This window comes from Aptenodytes patagonicus, chromosome 3 (assembly GCF_965638725.1).
Source record: "Aptenodytes patagonicus chromosome 3, bAptPat1.pri.cur, whole genome shotgun sequence".
NCBI classification, from domain to species: Eukaryota; Metazoa; Chordata; class Aves; order Sphenisciformes; family Spheniscidae; genus Aptenodytes; species Aptenodytes patagonicus.
Window position 1 is genome coordinate 51,606,338 of NC_134951.1, and position 15,880 is coordinate 51,622,217.

Sequence of the window (15,880 nt, forward strand, 5' to 3'; positions counted from 1 at the left end):
TTATATCTAAACAGGAGGATAATGCAATTCCTTGTTTGTTTTGGATGGGTTTTAGTTAAAGTAGATTATTCAAAAGACAGTAGAGGGTGACAAGAGGACAGGCTTGTAGCAGGTGAGTTTGTGCATGCTCCTATCTATTCATCTTTCATTTATTAAACAAACTGAACAGCCTAAGTAACAAGCTTACTCCAAAACCAAGGTCTTTTCCTTCATTCTTCCTACCATCTGTGGTACTCATTTTCTGCGTGATATTTTTATTGGGATTATACAAAGTTAGCCAGGCTTTGCTCAACTAGATCAGAAGTACACCTTTCATGTAGTTTCAATCAAGTCACACATCTGTATTTTTATGACTAATTGGTTTTGTTTAGATTGAGACCTAGAATTTAATATTATTCCATATTACGCTCTGCAATTTTATAACTGACATAATTGAAAGCATTTTTCTATTGATACTTATAAATTGGCATCGAGTTGCAATTTTGACCATGAAAGAATCCCGAAGAATCATTTTTACTGTTTTTTTTAAATCATATACAAGGTATGACTAATTGTTTAATTTGTACAATTTAAGCGTAGTAAAGACAACTCACTAGTTCTTAGGTTACCTATTGCAATTAAATATTGATAAAGGAAACAAACACCTTCCAATATCCTGCAAATCTCTGTCTTTTCCCTCTGTTGTCATCAACTGTGTAGCTTTCAAAAGAGACCAAGGGAAGGGGCAATGCCTTTACGGATGCTTGGGGGAAAAAAAAAAAGCGGCGGCTGAATTTTTTCTTGTGCCTTGGTTATCTCATTGTGGTTCTGATGAGCAAGGTAAGTCTCAAACAGTTAATAAGTTTACAGGTCACTTCACAGAGTCAATGCCCTGGCATTTTATGGCCTTCTAATGAGCCGTTAAACTGGAGAAGAGGTAATTAAATATGGTACTCTAGTACGATGTACACAGTACTGACTCCAGCTCTCTGATTTTAGGTTCCTCAGAAGACGATGAGGTCATTCAAGAAGGTCTCCTCAGGCTCAGGTCAGTCTTCTCTATAGCGTCTTACAGGGCTGACTTTGTGTCTGTAAAACTGAGGTACTGCAGCACTTCTGTCCCACTGACTCAGATGAACTTAATTCTTGGGGGGGGATCATTAATTTTGTGCACAAGCTTCAGCGTTCTTGCTTGATGCAGTTTTGAGTGTTCTGTTTCTGTAAGACAAATAAACAATTATATAAGGAAAGTTTATTTGCAGTAACCCACCGTCAGATACCTGTTGTAAATTGTAGGATCCCCACGTGCCTGTAAGAACGCTGTTGGACTACCACCACAGCAGACCTACCGATGGCCACACACCTCTCAGTCGCTGCCTGAAATTTTACCTCCTCGAGCTATTTCCATGCCGCTGCCAAGTTACAGCGCCGGCTGGGCGTTGCCGCCAAGCAGACCCCTCCGATCGCGACGCGGCTTCTATCAAGCGCGGCCCAAGCGGCAGCGGTGCCCGCCCGTCCCAGCCTCCCGCGGCGGCGGGGCGCGGGGCGGCCCTTCCCCGGCGCCCGCCGTGCCCGCCCGCGGCGGCGCATGCGCGGGGCGGCGGGCAGGGGGCGCGGCGCTCCCCCGCGGAGAGGCGCTGCGTGCCCGAGGGAGGGACGCTGGCCCCGCTCCGCGCCGGCCGCTCGTCCCACATACAGGCGCAAGCCGTCCGTGCCCCGGCTCCCGTAGAACGGGGAGTGCTCGTCGCGGCGCTAGATAGCCCGGGGCTGGCGCTGGCAGGGGTCGGGCTTTACCTGCGTGCTGGGGCGGCAGGAGCTCCCCGTGCCGCCGCCGGGCTGGCGCAGGCTGCCGTGCGGCGGGCGAGAGGGCCTGGGCGGTTGCCCGGCGGGGAGGATGGGCACACCGAGCCCGGGTGCGGCCGTCCCGGGTGAGGAGACGGGCTGGAGCGAGAGCGCTTGAGGCGCAGACCCGCCCGCTCATCGTCCTGCGCCTACACCGCGGGAGGTGAAGCGGTGGAAGCGGGCCGCTGACCGCCGGCGCGGTTACTTCGGGCGGGCCGCGGCGTGCAGCCGGTCCCTCTGCAAGGGCCGGTCTTCCCTGCGGGGTTTTAGCCCTGTCAGACGGTCTCCCGCAATGACTGGCTAGAGCCTCCTTAAATCTGCCGGGGAAGCCGTCGCTATCGGTTGCAAATCCACAGCTGCGAGACTGTTAATGTACGTGAGACCACATCCTGCCGCAGAGCTTTCCGAGTGGGTGCCTCCCGCGTCCTCCTGCCCTCGGATCACGCGCGGGATTAGAGCAATTCCCAGTATTTTATAAATCCCCCTCGCGAGCCGCCGGCATTGCCGGCAATAATCCACGGAAGGCAGGGTGGACCGCGCCAGGGGGCTGTGCGGCACCGACAGCCGCCGCGTTTCATTTCAACAGAAGATGTCGGTAAACCGCGTGTCTGAAACCACGCTCCGGCCGTCAACTAAAATAGCGGCGCCCGCAAACTGCGGCGTGATCCTTCTGTGAGGGCCGCCCCGTCTCCGTAACGAAGGCAGAGGCGGGCTCCGGGGAGCCGTGCGCGGCCCGCCGGGGTGACGGGCGGCTGGCGCCTACCTCAGGTGCAACGGCTGAGGAGCGCCGGGGCAGCCGTTGGGGGGCTCCCGAAGCCGTGCTCCGGTTGCAAACGGCGGGCGGGGGGTGGGGGAGAGGCGCCTGCTGCGCCTTAAAACGGCATTTCCCGAAAAGAGCCGTCGCTCGGGACGGGCGCGGTGCGAAGGCACCGTTATAAACCCGGTAACTTCATACCCCGCGGATGCACGTCGAGCAAACCCCGTCCCTCATCGTGCCCAGCCAGGGGAAGCGCGCGGCTGGGTCGGAGCGGGGCTCGCTTAACTCGTACCTTCAGAAAATCTCCCAAAAGGTGTTTTTAAATAATAATCATCCCGCGGGAATAATACGGAGGGTAGTTAAGACCGAAGCGGGGAAAAGGGGAGAGCTGGGCGGCGGCTGGGCACGGGCGACCCTGCTCCCCGAAGCGCGCGGGAAGGCATGTCGCCACATTCCCCGATGGAAAGAAACCGCATTTTCTCTTAAGTGTTAAACAAAAGATTAAAGGCAAAGCCCCGCGCCGGGGGAGGGTTGCGGGGACAGACCCGCCGCCTCAGGCGCCGCCGCGCCCGCGGGCACTGACAGAGCGCGGCCGTTGGGCGACGAGCGATTGGGAACGGCTCCCCCCCCCCCCCCCCGGGCCCCAGAGCGACGCGGCCGCTGCCGAAAGGAAAGCCCGCCGGGCCGGTGGCAACCCCCCGCCCTCGGCCCGGGCGCTTCACGGCGGCGGAAAGGGAAGGCGGTTTTGGCGCCCAAACTGTAGGTGAGAGGGTTTTGGCGGGAAGAGCTTAGCACCGGCAGAGACCCCTGGCCTGGGGGTCGGTGCGGCCCCTGAGGGGGCCGCACCGACCCCCAGGCCAGGGGTCTCTGCCCTGAGGAAGCGGCCGGAAAGCCCCCCCCTCCCTCCGCCTTAGGAAGAGCCGGTTTCGATAGAAACCGCGTAGGAAACACGACGGGCGTCCTATTCGGTCGAACATCAGCGGGAGCGGCGGGCGTGGGCCGCCGCTGGTCGTGCGTGGGGCGCCTGCGGCCGCCGCGCAAAGCAACCAAGCCCAACAAGTGAAGAAGGGGGGGGGGGGGGGAGGGAAGGGGCTCTCCGGCGCCGTTCCTGCTTTTCCTGCCTGCCCGTCGGCGAGAAACGTTGGCTCTGCTTTGAAATGGGAAGTCGTGGCAGCACCCCGAGCTCTGCTTTCAAGTGTAAAACACGCGTTTTGTTTGAAATGCACGCGGGGTCGGTCGTTTGTTTGGCTTTTTTTTTTCCCCCTGTTTTGTTTTTTTTGGTTTTTTTTTTTTTTTTGGACGCTGCGTCTTTTTTTTTTTTTTTTTTTTTGTTTTGGGGAATAGAAAAAAACCCGGAGTTAGGACTTGAAAAGTTTTAGAAAGGTGACAAACTGGAAATCCAACACCACTGGTTTTGGTTACATAGTTTCAACTGAGCTCTTACTGTGCGTTTAGAAGGACAATGATTCCAGCTTCCTATAATTGTCTTTACCAAAATTAGCATCTATTTGGCGATATGTAAGGATAGAAATATCTTTTTTATATATGTGAACTATTACCATTGAACTATTTTTTCCACGAACTGGCTTGTTCTGTAGGGCTTTTTCCCCCTTTATCCTCTTGGCTCCCCCCCCCCCGATTCTTTGAGAATGAATTTTGGAAGGGTGTTAGTGGGTTGGGTTCTTCCCCCCCCTCCCCCCCCTCCCCCTTTTTTTTTTCCGGAGAGTTCCCAGCTGGCAACAGCTCTCTACCTTCCACAAAACTTGAAAGGCTGATGTCCCTTGCAGGAAATGAATGAGTCGATAACATCTGACACCAGTGACCAGTCCAGTGACCCCAACCTTAATTCCACTAATACTGGAGGCCTGAAAATCTCAGTAAGGACCCTTTGGAAATCCCCCCCCCCCCTCCATTTTACAAAACCTGCATTTATTTTGCAGTGTAAGAAATACTTTGCAACAAATATCTTTACATTCATTTTTTTATGTGGTTTTGTAGTCTTTCACTTATTCATCGAAGAACATACACTGAATTTTCTTTTAACTGAGATTTACTAACAAGACATTTTTTCCATTTAACGAACTCAGTCAACTCGTTTGTGTCTGTTTAACCAATATTCTAGCCTCTAAGGAATTTTTATACCAAATGTCGGTAGAATAAATCAATCTGAAAAAATAAAGACCTTTAAAACGGTATTAAACAGACTACTTTCTGTCTTTTCGAAGGGAGGGACAGGCAGAGCTCATATTTTATAAATGTGCCATTCCGCTACAAGAAATGTAGTCTTGGGCACTCCAAGTAAGTGGTGTAAGCATTTTTTTCTTCCGGTAACCTTAATTTCTTGTTCATAGCTGGGGTTTCACGTGTGTTAACATCTCGTACATTTCTTACATATTAGCTATCGTCCCGGTCATAAGATCCAAGCATATAAAATTACTGGTGATTTAATATTGTAAAATAATCGCTATTGTAAAGGGGGAAGGGTGGTTACGAGCAGAAAGAAGTGGTATGTTGCACGAATGCGTAGGGCAGGTCAGTGTAGGAAGTCGACCTCCACTGTTGAAATAACCTATAGGAAATTTACGGTTGAAGACTGCAAAGGAATTTCAGGATTTAAAGCTTCTGCTCCACTTGCCCGGCTGCTTGTCTTTGTACACTTTTGCCCACCCTCGCTTCTTTCTAGCAAACGATCAAACTGAGCGCCTTGGTATTTCACACAGAAATGAGGCGCTAGCAGGGGAATTTACGCTTTCCTGAAAGGCAACAAAAGGAGTAAACAGGCCCATCGGGGCAAAGGCGTCCCCCTTAATTGGGCAGACTGATCGACGCCACTTCCAAAACAACAGCAAGTGCTTGGCAAATGCATAAACCCCTTGTATTCAGGTTCTGCACGGATCGGTTTGTTGCTTTGGCTTTTGTTTGTGTGTGTCCTTGGGATAAGAGAGGATGCCCGGGGGGGGGGCTGGGAAGGGGGTTTAATAAGAAAGTAATTGAGCCCAGGTTTTAACAAGGTATAGGCAACGTTTGGAGGTTATACAATACTGGATGTGGAGTGAGGTTATATGTGAGTAGGTGGTGGTGAGGAGAGAAAAGGCAAAATCTGATGTTTGCATACCTCCATCTGTACCTTTACGCTGAAGGATAGGGCAGATGGAACATACACGGAATCTCACCTAATTGGGGGGGGGGGGGGGTGTTTACGTTTCTACAATATTTTTTAATCAAGCGTTTGGCCGTAAGCGCAGCAATAGCAGGGGCTTGCGAGCACGTCGATGGCTGTGTACCTGCGAGAGCCGAAGGGGAGTGCCTTTGTAAAGGGGTGCGCTCAGGCTGTTACCGAGCCCGTTACATATAACGCATTTCTTTTCCGAGTTGGATCCCCGCTCCCGCTGGCAGTGAAGGCTTAAACCAGCAGTCCCCGGTCAGCGTTATTCCTCCCCTCTTTGTCTTCTTCCTCCGGCTTTTTTTTTTTTTTTTTCCGCCTTCCTCCTCTCCAGCAGATCCTTTTCTCTGTCAGTCGTCGTTATTGTCGTCCTCCTCCTCTTCTCACTCTCCCCCGCGCTCCTGGGGAACAATCGCTGCTGGTTGAGGTTCACTCCAATACTAGGCTTGAAAACTGGGCTCTTATTTAGGAAGTCATTAATCACATCCCCTCCCCCGGAAAGAGATGGCGGAGAAACCTGTGAAGTACAATTCCTCGCCCCATCCCCCTCCAGAAATGTTTTGAAACGCTAAACCTCCGCACATTCTGGGCCATATTAAGGTGATATCGCGTTTCCGGCGCGCTTTTAATTTGAATGCGAAATTAGTAACGTGCAGCAAAGGCGCGAGCGGCGGCGGCCGCCCGGGAGCCGCGGCACGGGCACACGCATGCACACGCATGCACATGCACACACAACACACACACACGTGGGTAGGGAGAGGCAGATTCCACCCGCCCCCCCACCCCCCCTCCGCCCCGGGACGCGGACTGTGCCGGGCACGGGGAGGGGACCCGGGTCTCGCGTGGGCAGCGCCGCCGGGGCTCTGGCCGGCGGTCCGGGAGAAGACGGTGCCGAGAGGCGCCGACGCCGCGGCGCTGCGCGGGCTTTGGGCGGCGTTCCTCCAGGTGGAAACTGCGATCCGGTTATACATATGCCCGTATTTTGCGCAGACGGTAACACATGCTGATGCAGATGCCTCCCGACATACCTAGCGCATGTCTATACACATGTGTGTACCTCATTTGTAAGCATCTTGCGGTCGTGTGCACGCGTACCCCACCTAAAGCGTGCGCAGATGCCCTAATAACCTCATCTGCATGTCCGCCTCTGCATATATTTGTTGTTCTCCGGGCTGTATCTAGAAACACACGGATCTTCCTACGTATTTGTGCATGCACGGGAGTGCAGAAACCCCAGAATAATACGTCATCTCGATTTCCCGTAAAGACGCGTGCAGATTAGCTGTCGAAAAAAAGACGTGTTGGAAATTTCTTGTTCATTCATAAATTATTTTGGTGTGTCAGCCTAGTTGAAATGGCGATTGGCTACTCCTGCCTCCTGCCAACCCCTTAAGGATCCGATGTGAAATTAGTAGCAAGAAAGCATGTAATTGACCAAGTCACGTGTGCGCAGGGGGCCAGAAACGGAGCGAGAGAGAAGGGGAAAAATCAAAAGAGGGAAAGCACATTAGACCATGCGAGCTAAATTTGCGATCGTTCAAAATCAGGATGTTAGATTAATGCAGAAGACCACTTCGATCCACAGGGAAAGTTTTCATCTCACGAGTTTGGAGCAGAGGGCCCGTGGGGCAACATGGCCGAAGGTTAATTTTCTTTTTCTATTGTTTTACTATGATTTTCGCTCGCTCGCTCGCTCTCTCCCTCTCTCCCCCCCCCCTCCCCCCACCCCCCTTTTAACCCAACTATGCATTACCCTTTTTTAGCAGCTCGCGCAAGGGGGCTTTCTCCAAACCCATTGTTACCCAGCTCAGAAACTGTTCCGTACCGCCCACACCGATTCACAACTTGAAAAGCTTTCAGGGGGCTATTGTTTGAATTGTTCCTGTTTGATTAAGCACAGTTGCAGTGGTGGGATGAGAAAACGGCTGTACACCTGTCCCAACTTTAATCGAAAGTTTATTCCAAGGAGGGATGGATACACGTTGGAAAATAGTGGTTTCGGCGCTGCATGTGCAATAACCAGTCGTGCAATCTACCCAATTTTGCTTATTCTCTCTCCTCCACCCCTCCTCGGCCGGCCTCCCCCCTCGCCCCCCGGTCCTGCGCCTTGCGAGGAGAGACTAATTGGGCTGAGACTTTCTGTTGAGAAATGGGATCGGTCTTAAACCAGCAATATTCAAGTAAAGTATCGCGTTCCGTGCTGTAATGTGGCTGAAAGATGGAGTTAAATGGAAAAATACACGTATGTACAGAAACGTGGGCTGCCCTGGGCAAAGAGAGAGGGAGAGCCTCCGTACACAGTGTTTCCTCTCTGTAACCTCCGGTGATTTTATTTTTTTACGTATTTTGGGGAGAAGGTTGTTTATTTTAGGATTTAGGAAAAAATGAGCTCTTTTCGCCGTTTGCTTTTTGAGTTTGTTGTGTTCGCCTTTTTTTCCTGTTTCTTCTATAGTAACTCCTTTATACAGTGGCAGAAGGATGTTACCAGAATTTAACTCTTTGCTTTGCATCTTGTCCCCCCCTTCCTTCTTTTTCTCCCCCCTTCCCCCCCCCCCCCCCCCCCCCCGCCTTTCCCTCTTCCTCAGCAGGGGCGAGTAAAGGTGGAGACGAGCCCGGGAAGTTGCCGGAGCAGGAAGAAGAGGAGGAATCCCAGGTTTTGCACGGAACCGGCCATTGCAAATGGTTCAATGTGAGAATGGGATTCGGGTTCATCTCCATGAGCAACCGAGAGGGAAGCCCCTTGGAGTCTCCAGTTGATGTCTTTGTACACCAAGTAAGACCCATTTTTGTCTTCCATCTCAGCCTGCCACATTTGGTTGAGCTCAGTGGGACTCCGGTTTCATGTGAAGAGAAGTAACCTATTTTTCCTAGGTATTTAGGTACATCTGTAATTAAAAAGTTGTCTTAGGTAGTGGTTTTGTTGGCAGCATACAATTTGAGTAAATAAGGTCGTTAGATTGTGCATAGTCTCTGTGGCCGGAGATTCGTGCAAAGGGATAATGTTGTTTCTTCGTATCTTCCTCCTTGGTTAGAAACTTCTCCTGTGCTTTTTATTTATTTTCAAATGCCACGCTTTTCTTTTCAACAAGGTTTATCATTTGTCACCAGACTGATCGGGAGCAGATATGCCTTTCCTTGGAAACTGATTAAAATTAAGCTCGGAAAAGGATAAAGAAATGTCGGTTTTCATTCAGATAACATTTGAATACAATTTTAAACACTTTTCTTGTGAACCTCGAATTGCTTTTTAAAAGCTCATCTGAGATTAGTTAGTGAAATTAAGACATAATTATAGTGTTATTTTGCAGTAATTCAGACCTGAGAGCGTCCCTATGGTGATACACTGAAGCGTGCATGTGGTTTGGTTGGTTGATTTTTAAATATTCCTTCCTAGAAAAAAAATATAACGATTAAGGAACCGGACCAAAAGCAGCGTCTCTGTAAGGCTGTTCGGGAGAGAAGGGGCGTGTGGCCGTTGTTTTTATTTTTAAGCACAGCAGCGTGAACGGTGTTCATATTTTGAACGTGGAAGCTGGTATGAATGCCTTCACGCAAAGGAGTTTCAGATGCAAGATACGTACGAAATGATAAAGTTACGGGAACTTTTCCCAAGGTCTGTAGCGTGGTTTGTGAAGAAGGAGCATGTGTAGACCTTCCCTGGCCCTTCCGTTAGTCTCCAGTTGCAACAACGCTATTTTGAATTTCACCCGTCTTCTCTGTGATCGGAGAACAGAAGAGCGCTATCAGGTAAAGAGACCATTTTGGGTTTGGCTAGGGCCATGTTAGGAAGGGAAAAAGGCATCTTAACTTTTTACGTGGTTGTCCATTTTCTATGACGTTTGCAATGACGGTGCAGGGGGGTGTTCCATGATTATATAGTGATTCCCTTTTAATGTTCCATCTGATGGCCCGGCCATATTTTGTGGTAACTTTCAGCAGGCTTTTTCAAAGAATACACCTCTCATTCGGCTAATAAAAAAGTGACTGAAACTTAGAAAGAGTGCTGCTGCTGTGGCATGTTGCCTTGCTCCGTGCGGCGGTGGAGTGGATTTCTCATCTTGCTGCTTTACGTACCCTATGCCTAAGGACCTGCACATCAGTATTAGCTGTTTGCATTTGGAATTAATGTACGAAGTGTAGAATCCAATAGTGAGCTTATTAAATTCTTAACTTCCTGCTTTGTACTGGCATATGAGGTGCCCCCTTCTTTGCTGCTGCTTTTTCTTTTTAGAACTGAATGAATGAAATACTTATCAAAGAAGGAGCAGTCTTTCCCCTGTTTTTCCCCCTTTCTTCCCTTCTTTGTACCTTTTTAAGTCGTGAAATTGCTCTTTACAGTTCTATAAATTTACTTTATAGATAAAAAAACCCTTTTTCTTAATCTAATTTTGTGTTAAAACGTGTCATTCTTTTTGCTTCTCAAATAATAGAAGGCAAACATTTGAAGCATAGCAGTGTTGTTAATAAAAAAACGCATTTGGAAACAAAGATATTCTTAGAGCTGTGGAAATAGAGAAGTGTTGAACTGCATGATAACGTGATACATTTAAGTAATACTAGACAAGGTGTGCTGTTCTGTAATGGAAAGTAATCATAGAAAATAATAAAAAAGTATGTGGTAAATTTGGAAGTCGCTATTCAGTTGTGTCCCCCTAAAGGAGGGGACAAGAAGGAAATGTTAAACATGTTTGTTTACACTTTAATAATCTACAATTTATCGATATCCTTAGGTTTCTAAGACATATCACAGTGTAAAATGCAGTGAAAAATAGCATGTTTCATTGCACATAAACTGTGTGCCTCAGTCATTTTGAGTATTACTTAGATTTGTGTCTTACTGAGTGAATTTGTTAGTATTCTGCAGTGGATTGCTCTTACAACAAAGAAAATATGTTTCTCGCCTTTTTCTTTCTGATGAAATCTAGGATATACATAAACTTCATGGTGACCTGAATCTTCCTTCCATCAGTCAAAAGTAGAATTTTTCTGTTTAATGTAATGGGGAGAAGCAGTATCTATTTTGTTTCAGAGTACATTTTAGATAATTTATATTTCTATATAGAATGCTTTGTGTTAGCTGACTAGCTGACCAGTGGTAACAGTAGCAGCCAGAGCATAAAAATATCTTTAAATCAGTAATGTTATTTAACAGTGCTGCTTATACAACAGGGTCTGTTGCCTGAACAGTGATTGGACCCTATTCCTATTAGTTTTGTTAATTTGAAAACTTTAGTCATGTGAAAAGGCCTTTTCAAGGGAAAGATGTTAGTTTACTAACCTGTTGAAACAAAATATTGCTGTTCAAAACTGCTTTGAAAACACTTCATCATTTATTTAAGTGTGTGCACATAGTGTTGCGTGCATTCACTTGTTCTGCAATGTTTGTAGCTACTACTATCATTTTATGGAATCAGACAGTCTAAGCAGAGGAAAGAAGCTTCTATCTTACTTAGTCCAAGTCCTGTCAAAGCTAGCTTGAACCCTGCAACAGTATTTTTACTGCCTTATCTTACCTTTTCTTGGTGAAGTTATGCCCAGTTTATGAGATCTTCCTAAGAGCAAAAACTTCCTGGATGTCGAGTCAAAATTCCTGTAATAGTTTAAGCCCATTATACCTAGACTTTTGAGCTTGCAATAAATAATTTTGCTTTCTTCTTGGAGTTCCCCCTTGGTTGTGTGCAGATTATAGCCATGTTTTTCTAAAGTCAGTGCTTCACTAATTGTATATATTGATATATTTTTAGAGGACGATGCTTTTGTTTGGACTTCTCTACCCCTTCACCCAATGAAAGTTCTGTTCATGAAACAGCTGCAGTATTGAGTTTTTAACTCTACCTTTTAAGTCCTTCCTTCGGCACTAATCATTTTGATTGACCTTCTCTGAACTACCTTCAGGTTGTTGTTACCCTTCTGGTAATGAGGTACCTAGAGCTAGATGCATTATTTAAGGTAGAAACACATCAGCCATTATGTATGTGCATCTCTGTGTGTGTGCAACGTAAATAGGGTACACTTAAAAACTTCTACGCTCTTGTCCTTTTTTAGCTTTATTCTGATACAGCTTGTATCTTTAAGTCATGTGTTTGAGTCATTCAGTGTCATATAAAAATTACAAGTCCTAAAAACTTTAATTTTTCGAAGACAAGCCATGTCCAATGCAGCAATGTGCCTAGTCCACTGTGTTTCTTTTACAAAAAAATGAATAGTAGCAATGTTAGTCCTGTGTAATTCTGTTAAATCCAAGGAATGTGCACCTTACTGAATTTGGCTCAGTATCATCATTTACACTTCTAATAGGTTAGCATGGAATGAATAATATAGCTTGCTTCTCTTCTATGATATGAATTCTGCACATAGTTATGTATGAACAGCTCTTGTTAAATTTTAGAAAAAGATGGTATTTGTCAAAGGGTAAAACAGACTGGAGAGGTGAAGTGAGTGAAACCTTTTGTGATGCCCATGAAAAAAGGTCTTCATTGCTAAGAAGAGCTCAAGCTTTTATAAAATCAGAGAAAAGGATGATGTTTGTTAAAATTTTTTTGCATGTTCAAAATTGTCTACACAACTTAGATACGTACAACTTTTTTGGATGCTGGCAGTTAAGGCAAAAATGCTGCAGATTCTTCTTCGCACACATTTTGTATGGACTATGTTAGAAACATGTCTATTTTCCTCTGCTTAGCATGAAGCCCAGATCTTAAAGATGATAATGAAGGGTAGGGTGCTGGACGTAGACGCAATTAAATACTTGTTTGTGAATATCAAGGGTTATAATTTTACATTCTGTTTCTGAGTAATGGATGAGATGGATTGTTCAGTTTAGAAGATGTTTGTTGGGACCTGGCTCTGTAGTCCAAAATTCTTACTGTGTTAAGGGATTGATACAGGATTTCTGAACTGGGACCTTAAACATGATCCTTCTTTGGGATCCTCCTTTATGAGATGGGGAGAGGAAGGAAGGGAGGAGCAGCATGCAGGACTTGGTGTATTTTGTTTTCTTATTAAAAGGAACATTGTTGGTTTGAAATTTTTCACTTTCATCTGAACTTTCTTACTGTTGCTGCAAGTTACTGTTATTACAAGATTTGATAAAAATGGAAGAGAGCCTTTTTTCTTTCATTGAGTCCTTCTGCACTGTGCTGTCATTTGAATATTATAAATTTTGCTCTTATTGTTGCAAGTACCAATAACAAACAGAGGGAAAATTCCTGAGACTATTCAGGATGATATACTATGATTGTAAACAGAAGAATAAATAGAAAATTAGACATGTAAGCAGCATCTGAAAAGTCGTCTCCCTTAATTTGACCAACCATCCTTTTTGATGATGAATCAGATGCCTATTCTTTAAATTCCCAGTATTTTAGCCACAGTTGAACTACTTTTTCTAAGATGAAGTTTGGCATGGCATGATACACTGAATGCTGACTTTCTAATATTGTGACACATGATCCTGTGCTTTTGCAAGGATGCATTCATTCATCTAGCACACCTTTTCCATTTCTGCGTTATTAGGAGCCTGTAAAAAGCTACTTAATTGCTCAGGATAACTGGAAGTTCTGGGCAAGGAAGTGGGATCAATATTACATTGCTCCTTATTGTTAAACATGACATAGCAATGCCCCTTTGAAGTACAGAAGTCTCCATGCAGAGTATGCTGTTACAAACTTGTCATCTTTGACTTCTGCTAGGGACCAGGCAAGCCCAGTCCTAATCAAAACAAAAGTGGCTAGCAGGATTTAGAGAGGGAAGCTGAGGAAGGAAGCGAAAGGGGAGTAAACGTGTGTCTGCAGTGAGCATGTGTATCAGAGATCCGGCAGAGATCAGACCTACACTAAAGATGTGGGTGTCAACGTCTGCTCAGCAGCCTCAACGCGTGTAGAATCTGTAATGGGTAACTGTTGGAGATCCGGAGCCAAGCTTTGGCACTCACCAGCTGTGTTGGAGCATACAGAGAAAATTGACTTTAAATTTTGGGGACCGTGGATTTGTGGTGTGGAGCGGTACAGCCTTGTTAGGGTTGGTTATTTATTTATTTATTTATTTAGGCTACTGAATTTTTTTAATTATTATTTATTTATTTTGGCTACTAATTGGGCACAGTCCTACATTTCAAGTTTTACCTATGGACGCATAGCTGGCAAAATACTTCACTGAGAGCTTGATCATTTAAGATGGTTGTCTGAAGAAACTTGTCATTTGGTATTTAAGTTATGGAGCCACCACCTGTGGAAATACCTTCCAGATTTCACCTATTTACATCTAAACCCAACATTATAATCCACTTTTATCGATAGACATATGTAGTATTTAAGTGAATAGCAAGTCCCGTTAAACCTAAATGGTGTTGAATCAGATCAGATTTTGCTGAAGAAGTTTAAACATTAAATGTTGACAAGCAAAAATCACAAGCGGCCCAAAGACAGAGGCCTGCAATGGGACTGTTTTGCCTTAAGAGAGCTTTGGCAGAGCAGTAAGTACACCCTTTCCAGAGTGTGCTATCCTCCTTTTCTCCAAGACTGAGGAAGTTGTGCACAGGGGTTGGGATACTGGAAGGAAGAGGATATTTTGTCTGGGGCACAAACATAAGATATCAAAGCAGATATATGAACCGAAGCTAAAAGGAAATGAATTGTCAAATTGGGAAAAATGTTGTTATTGTTGCTTGTCCTGGTTTGCGACTACATTACTGAGGTAGTAAGTGTATCTAGACCCATCCAGAGTTTTGTTTTAGACTCTTTACAAAGTATACTCCCATGTAAATATTGTTTAATGCATCTTCCTGATGTAACCCATCTCAGTAAAGCCCTGTCATCTTTCCCCACGAATTATTAACAGAAGCAAAATTAGGCCCATCAGTTTCTACAAAGGTGTATAAAAGTGACCGTAAAGGTATAATTTAAGTAAGATCCTAGGAACCTAGGAACTGGAGGGTAAAGACTGTTTATGATGTTTCTTAAATGAACAGGAAGAAATAAGGACATACTGTTTACATTTTTCATTCCCTGTATTTAAGGGTGCTTTTTTTCCCCCTTTTTGTTAAATCAGCTGAAAATTATCATGACTGATAGAAAGGTATTTTGTGATACTTAGCTCTTTCTAAGGGAGAGTACTCAGGACAGGTCTAGACTAGCTTTTGCTTGCTGGATATCACTGGTGAAAGCAGTGAATCCTTAAATTGTTTTTATATCAGCAGAGTATCAGTAAACACCTCCGCATGGAAGGTGAGGAAGTGCTTCTGATTGCTCGAGCATATTTAGTTGGAGAAATTGGTGTCCCGGCCTTTCCTCAGATTATTCTGGCTGGCCCTGACTTAAAATGGGGGGTTAACTCCTTGGGAGATGGCTAGAGGGAATTCCAGATCCCCACTCCAGAGATGGCTCAGCTGCTTGCGGAGCAGCTGTGGAAACTGCTGCAAGTTTTACAGTCCGCTGTATTAAGGAAAACTGGCACTGATTTTCATTTTTTTCCTAACATGCAAAGCTGTAACATGCAGCAGGTCAGCAGCTGCTCCGCAAGCAGCTGAGTTGGCTTTGCAGTAGCAGTGTGGTGAACAGGTGGAGGTTGAAACTCCTACAGCCACCCTTCTTAGTGGGAGTCCTATGGCCGAGATTCTACTTTTACATTTGGCAGCAGTGCTGCTGCTTAAGTAAGCTTCAAGAGCTTTTACAGCACTCTCCCTGTTGGGCTAGCGTAAGTGCTTGTGAAGCTGCATGGCAAACCCAGCTGGGGAAGCTTTAGTTTTCATATCTGATTTTTATCATTTTTCATATCAGAGAAACCCCACAATCCCCACAAATAAGGGTGGGTAGTGTTGGCACCATGGAAGGGCGGCCAAGGATGCAAACAAGCAGCTGCCAGGGTGAGGTGAAGGTATAGGAGGAAAGAGAGCTGGAAGCTACTGTTGCAGAAATGTGAATGAAACTGCAGTCTCCTCTGGTGCAAAATAGAATACTGGTGTAACCTTCAGCTGGGGATGGAGAGACAACAAAAGTGTTTTCACAAAAAGAAAGACTTTTCAAGAAAAAAGGCACTTGTGGGTATTGGAATGAGTACAAGCATCTGAGCTCTCCTTGGAAGTGGAATGTTTCAGGAATCTTTTTTTGGGTCACACTTCAGTTCAATCTTGTACGTTTCTA

General features: G+C 45.9%; 1 protein-coding gene across 1 annotated transcript in view; it reads left to right on the top strand.

The window, feature by feature from the left end:
• Positions 1-993: 993 nt before the first annotated feature.
• The window catches only part of LIN28B (lin-28 RNA binding posttranscriptional regulator B), a 90,646-nt gene continuing 75,759 nt past the window's right edge, over positions 994-15,880 (top strand). Inside the window, exons 1-2 of the mRNA XM_076335463.1 lie at positions 994-1,027; positions 8,327-8,514. Coding sequence (XP_076191578.1) covers positions 994-1,027; positions 8,327-8,514 — 222 coding nt within the window. The remainder of the gene's footprint in view (positions 1,028-8,326; positions 8,515-15,880) is intronic.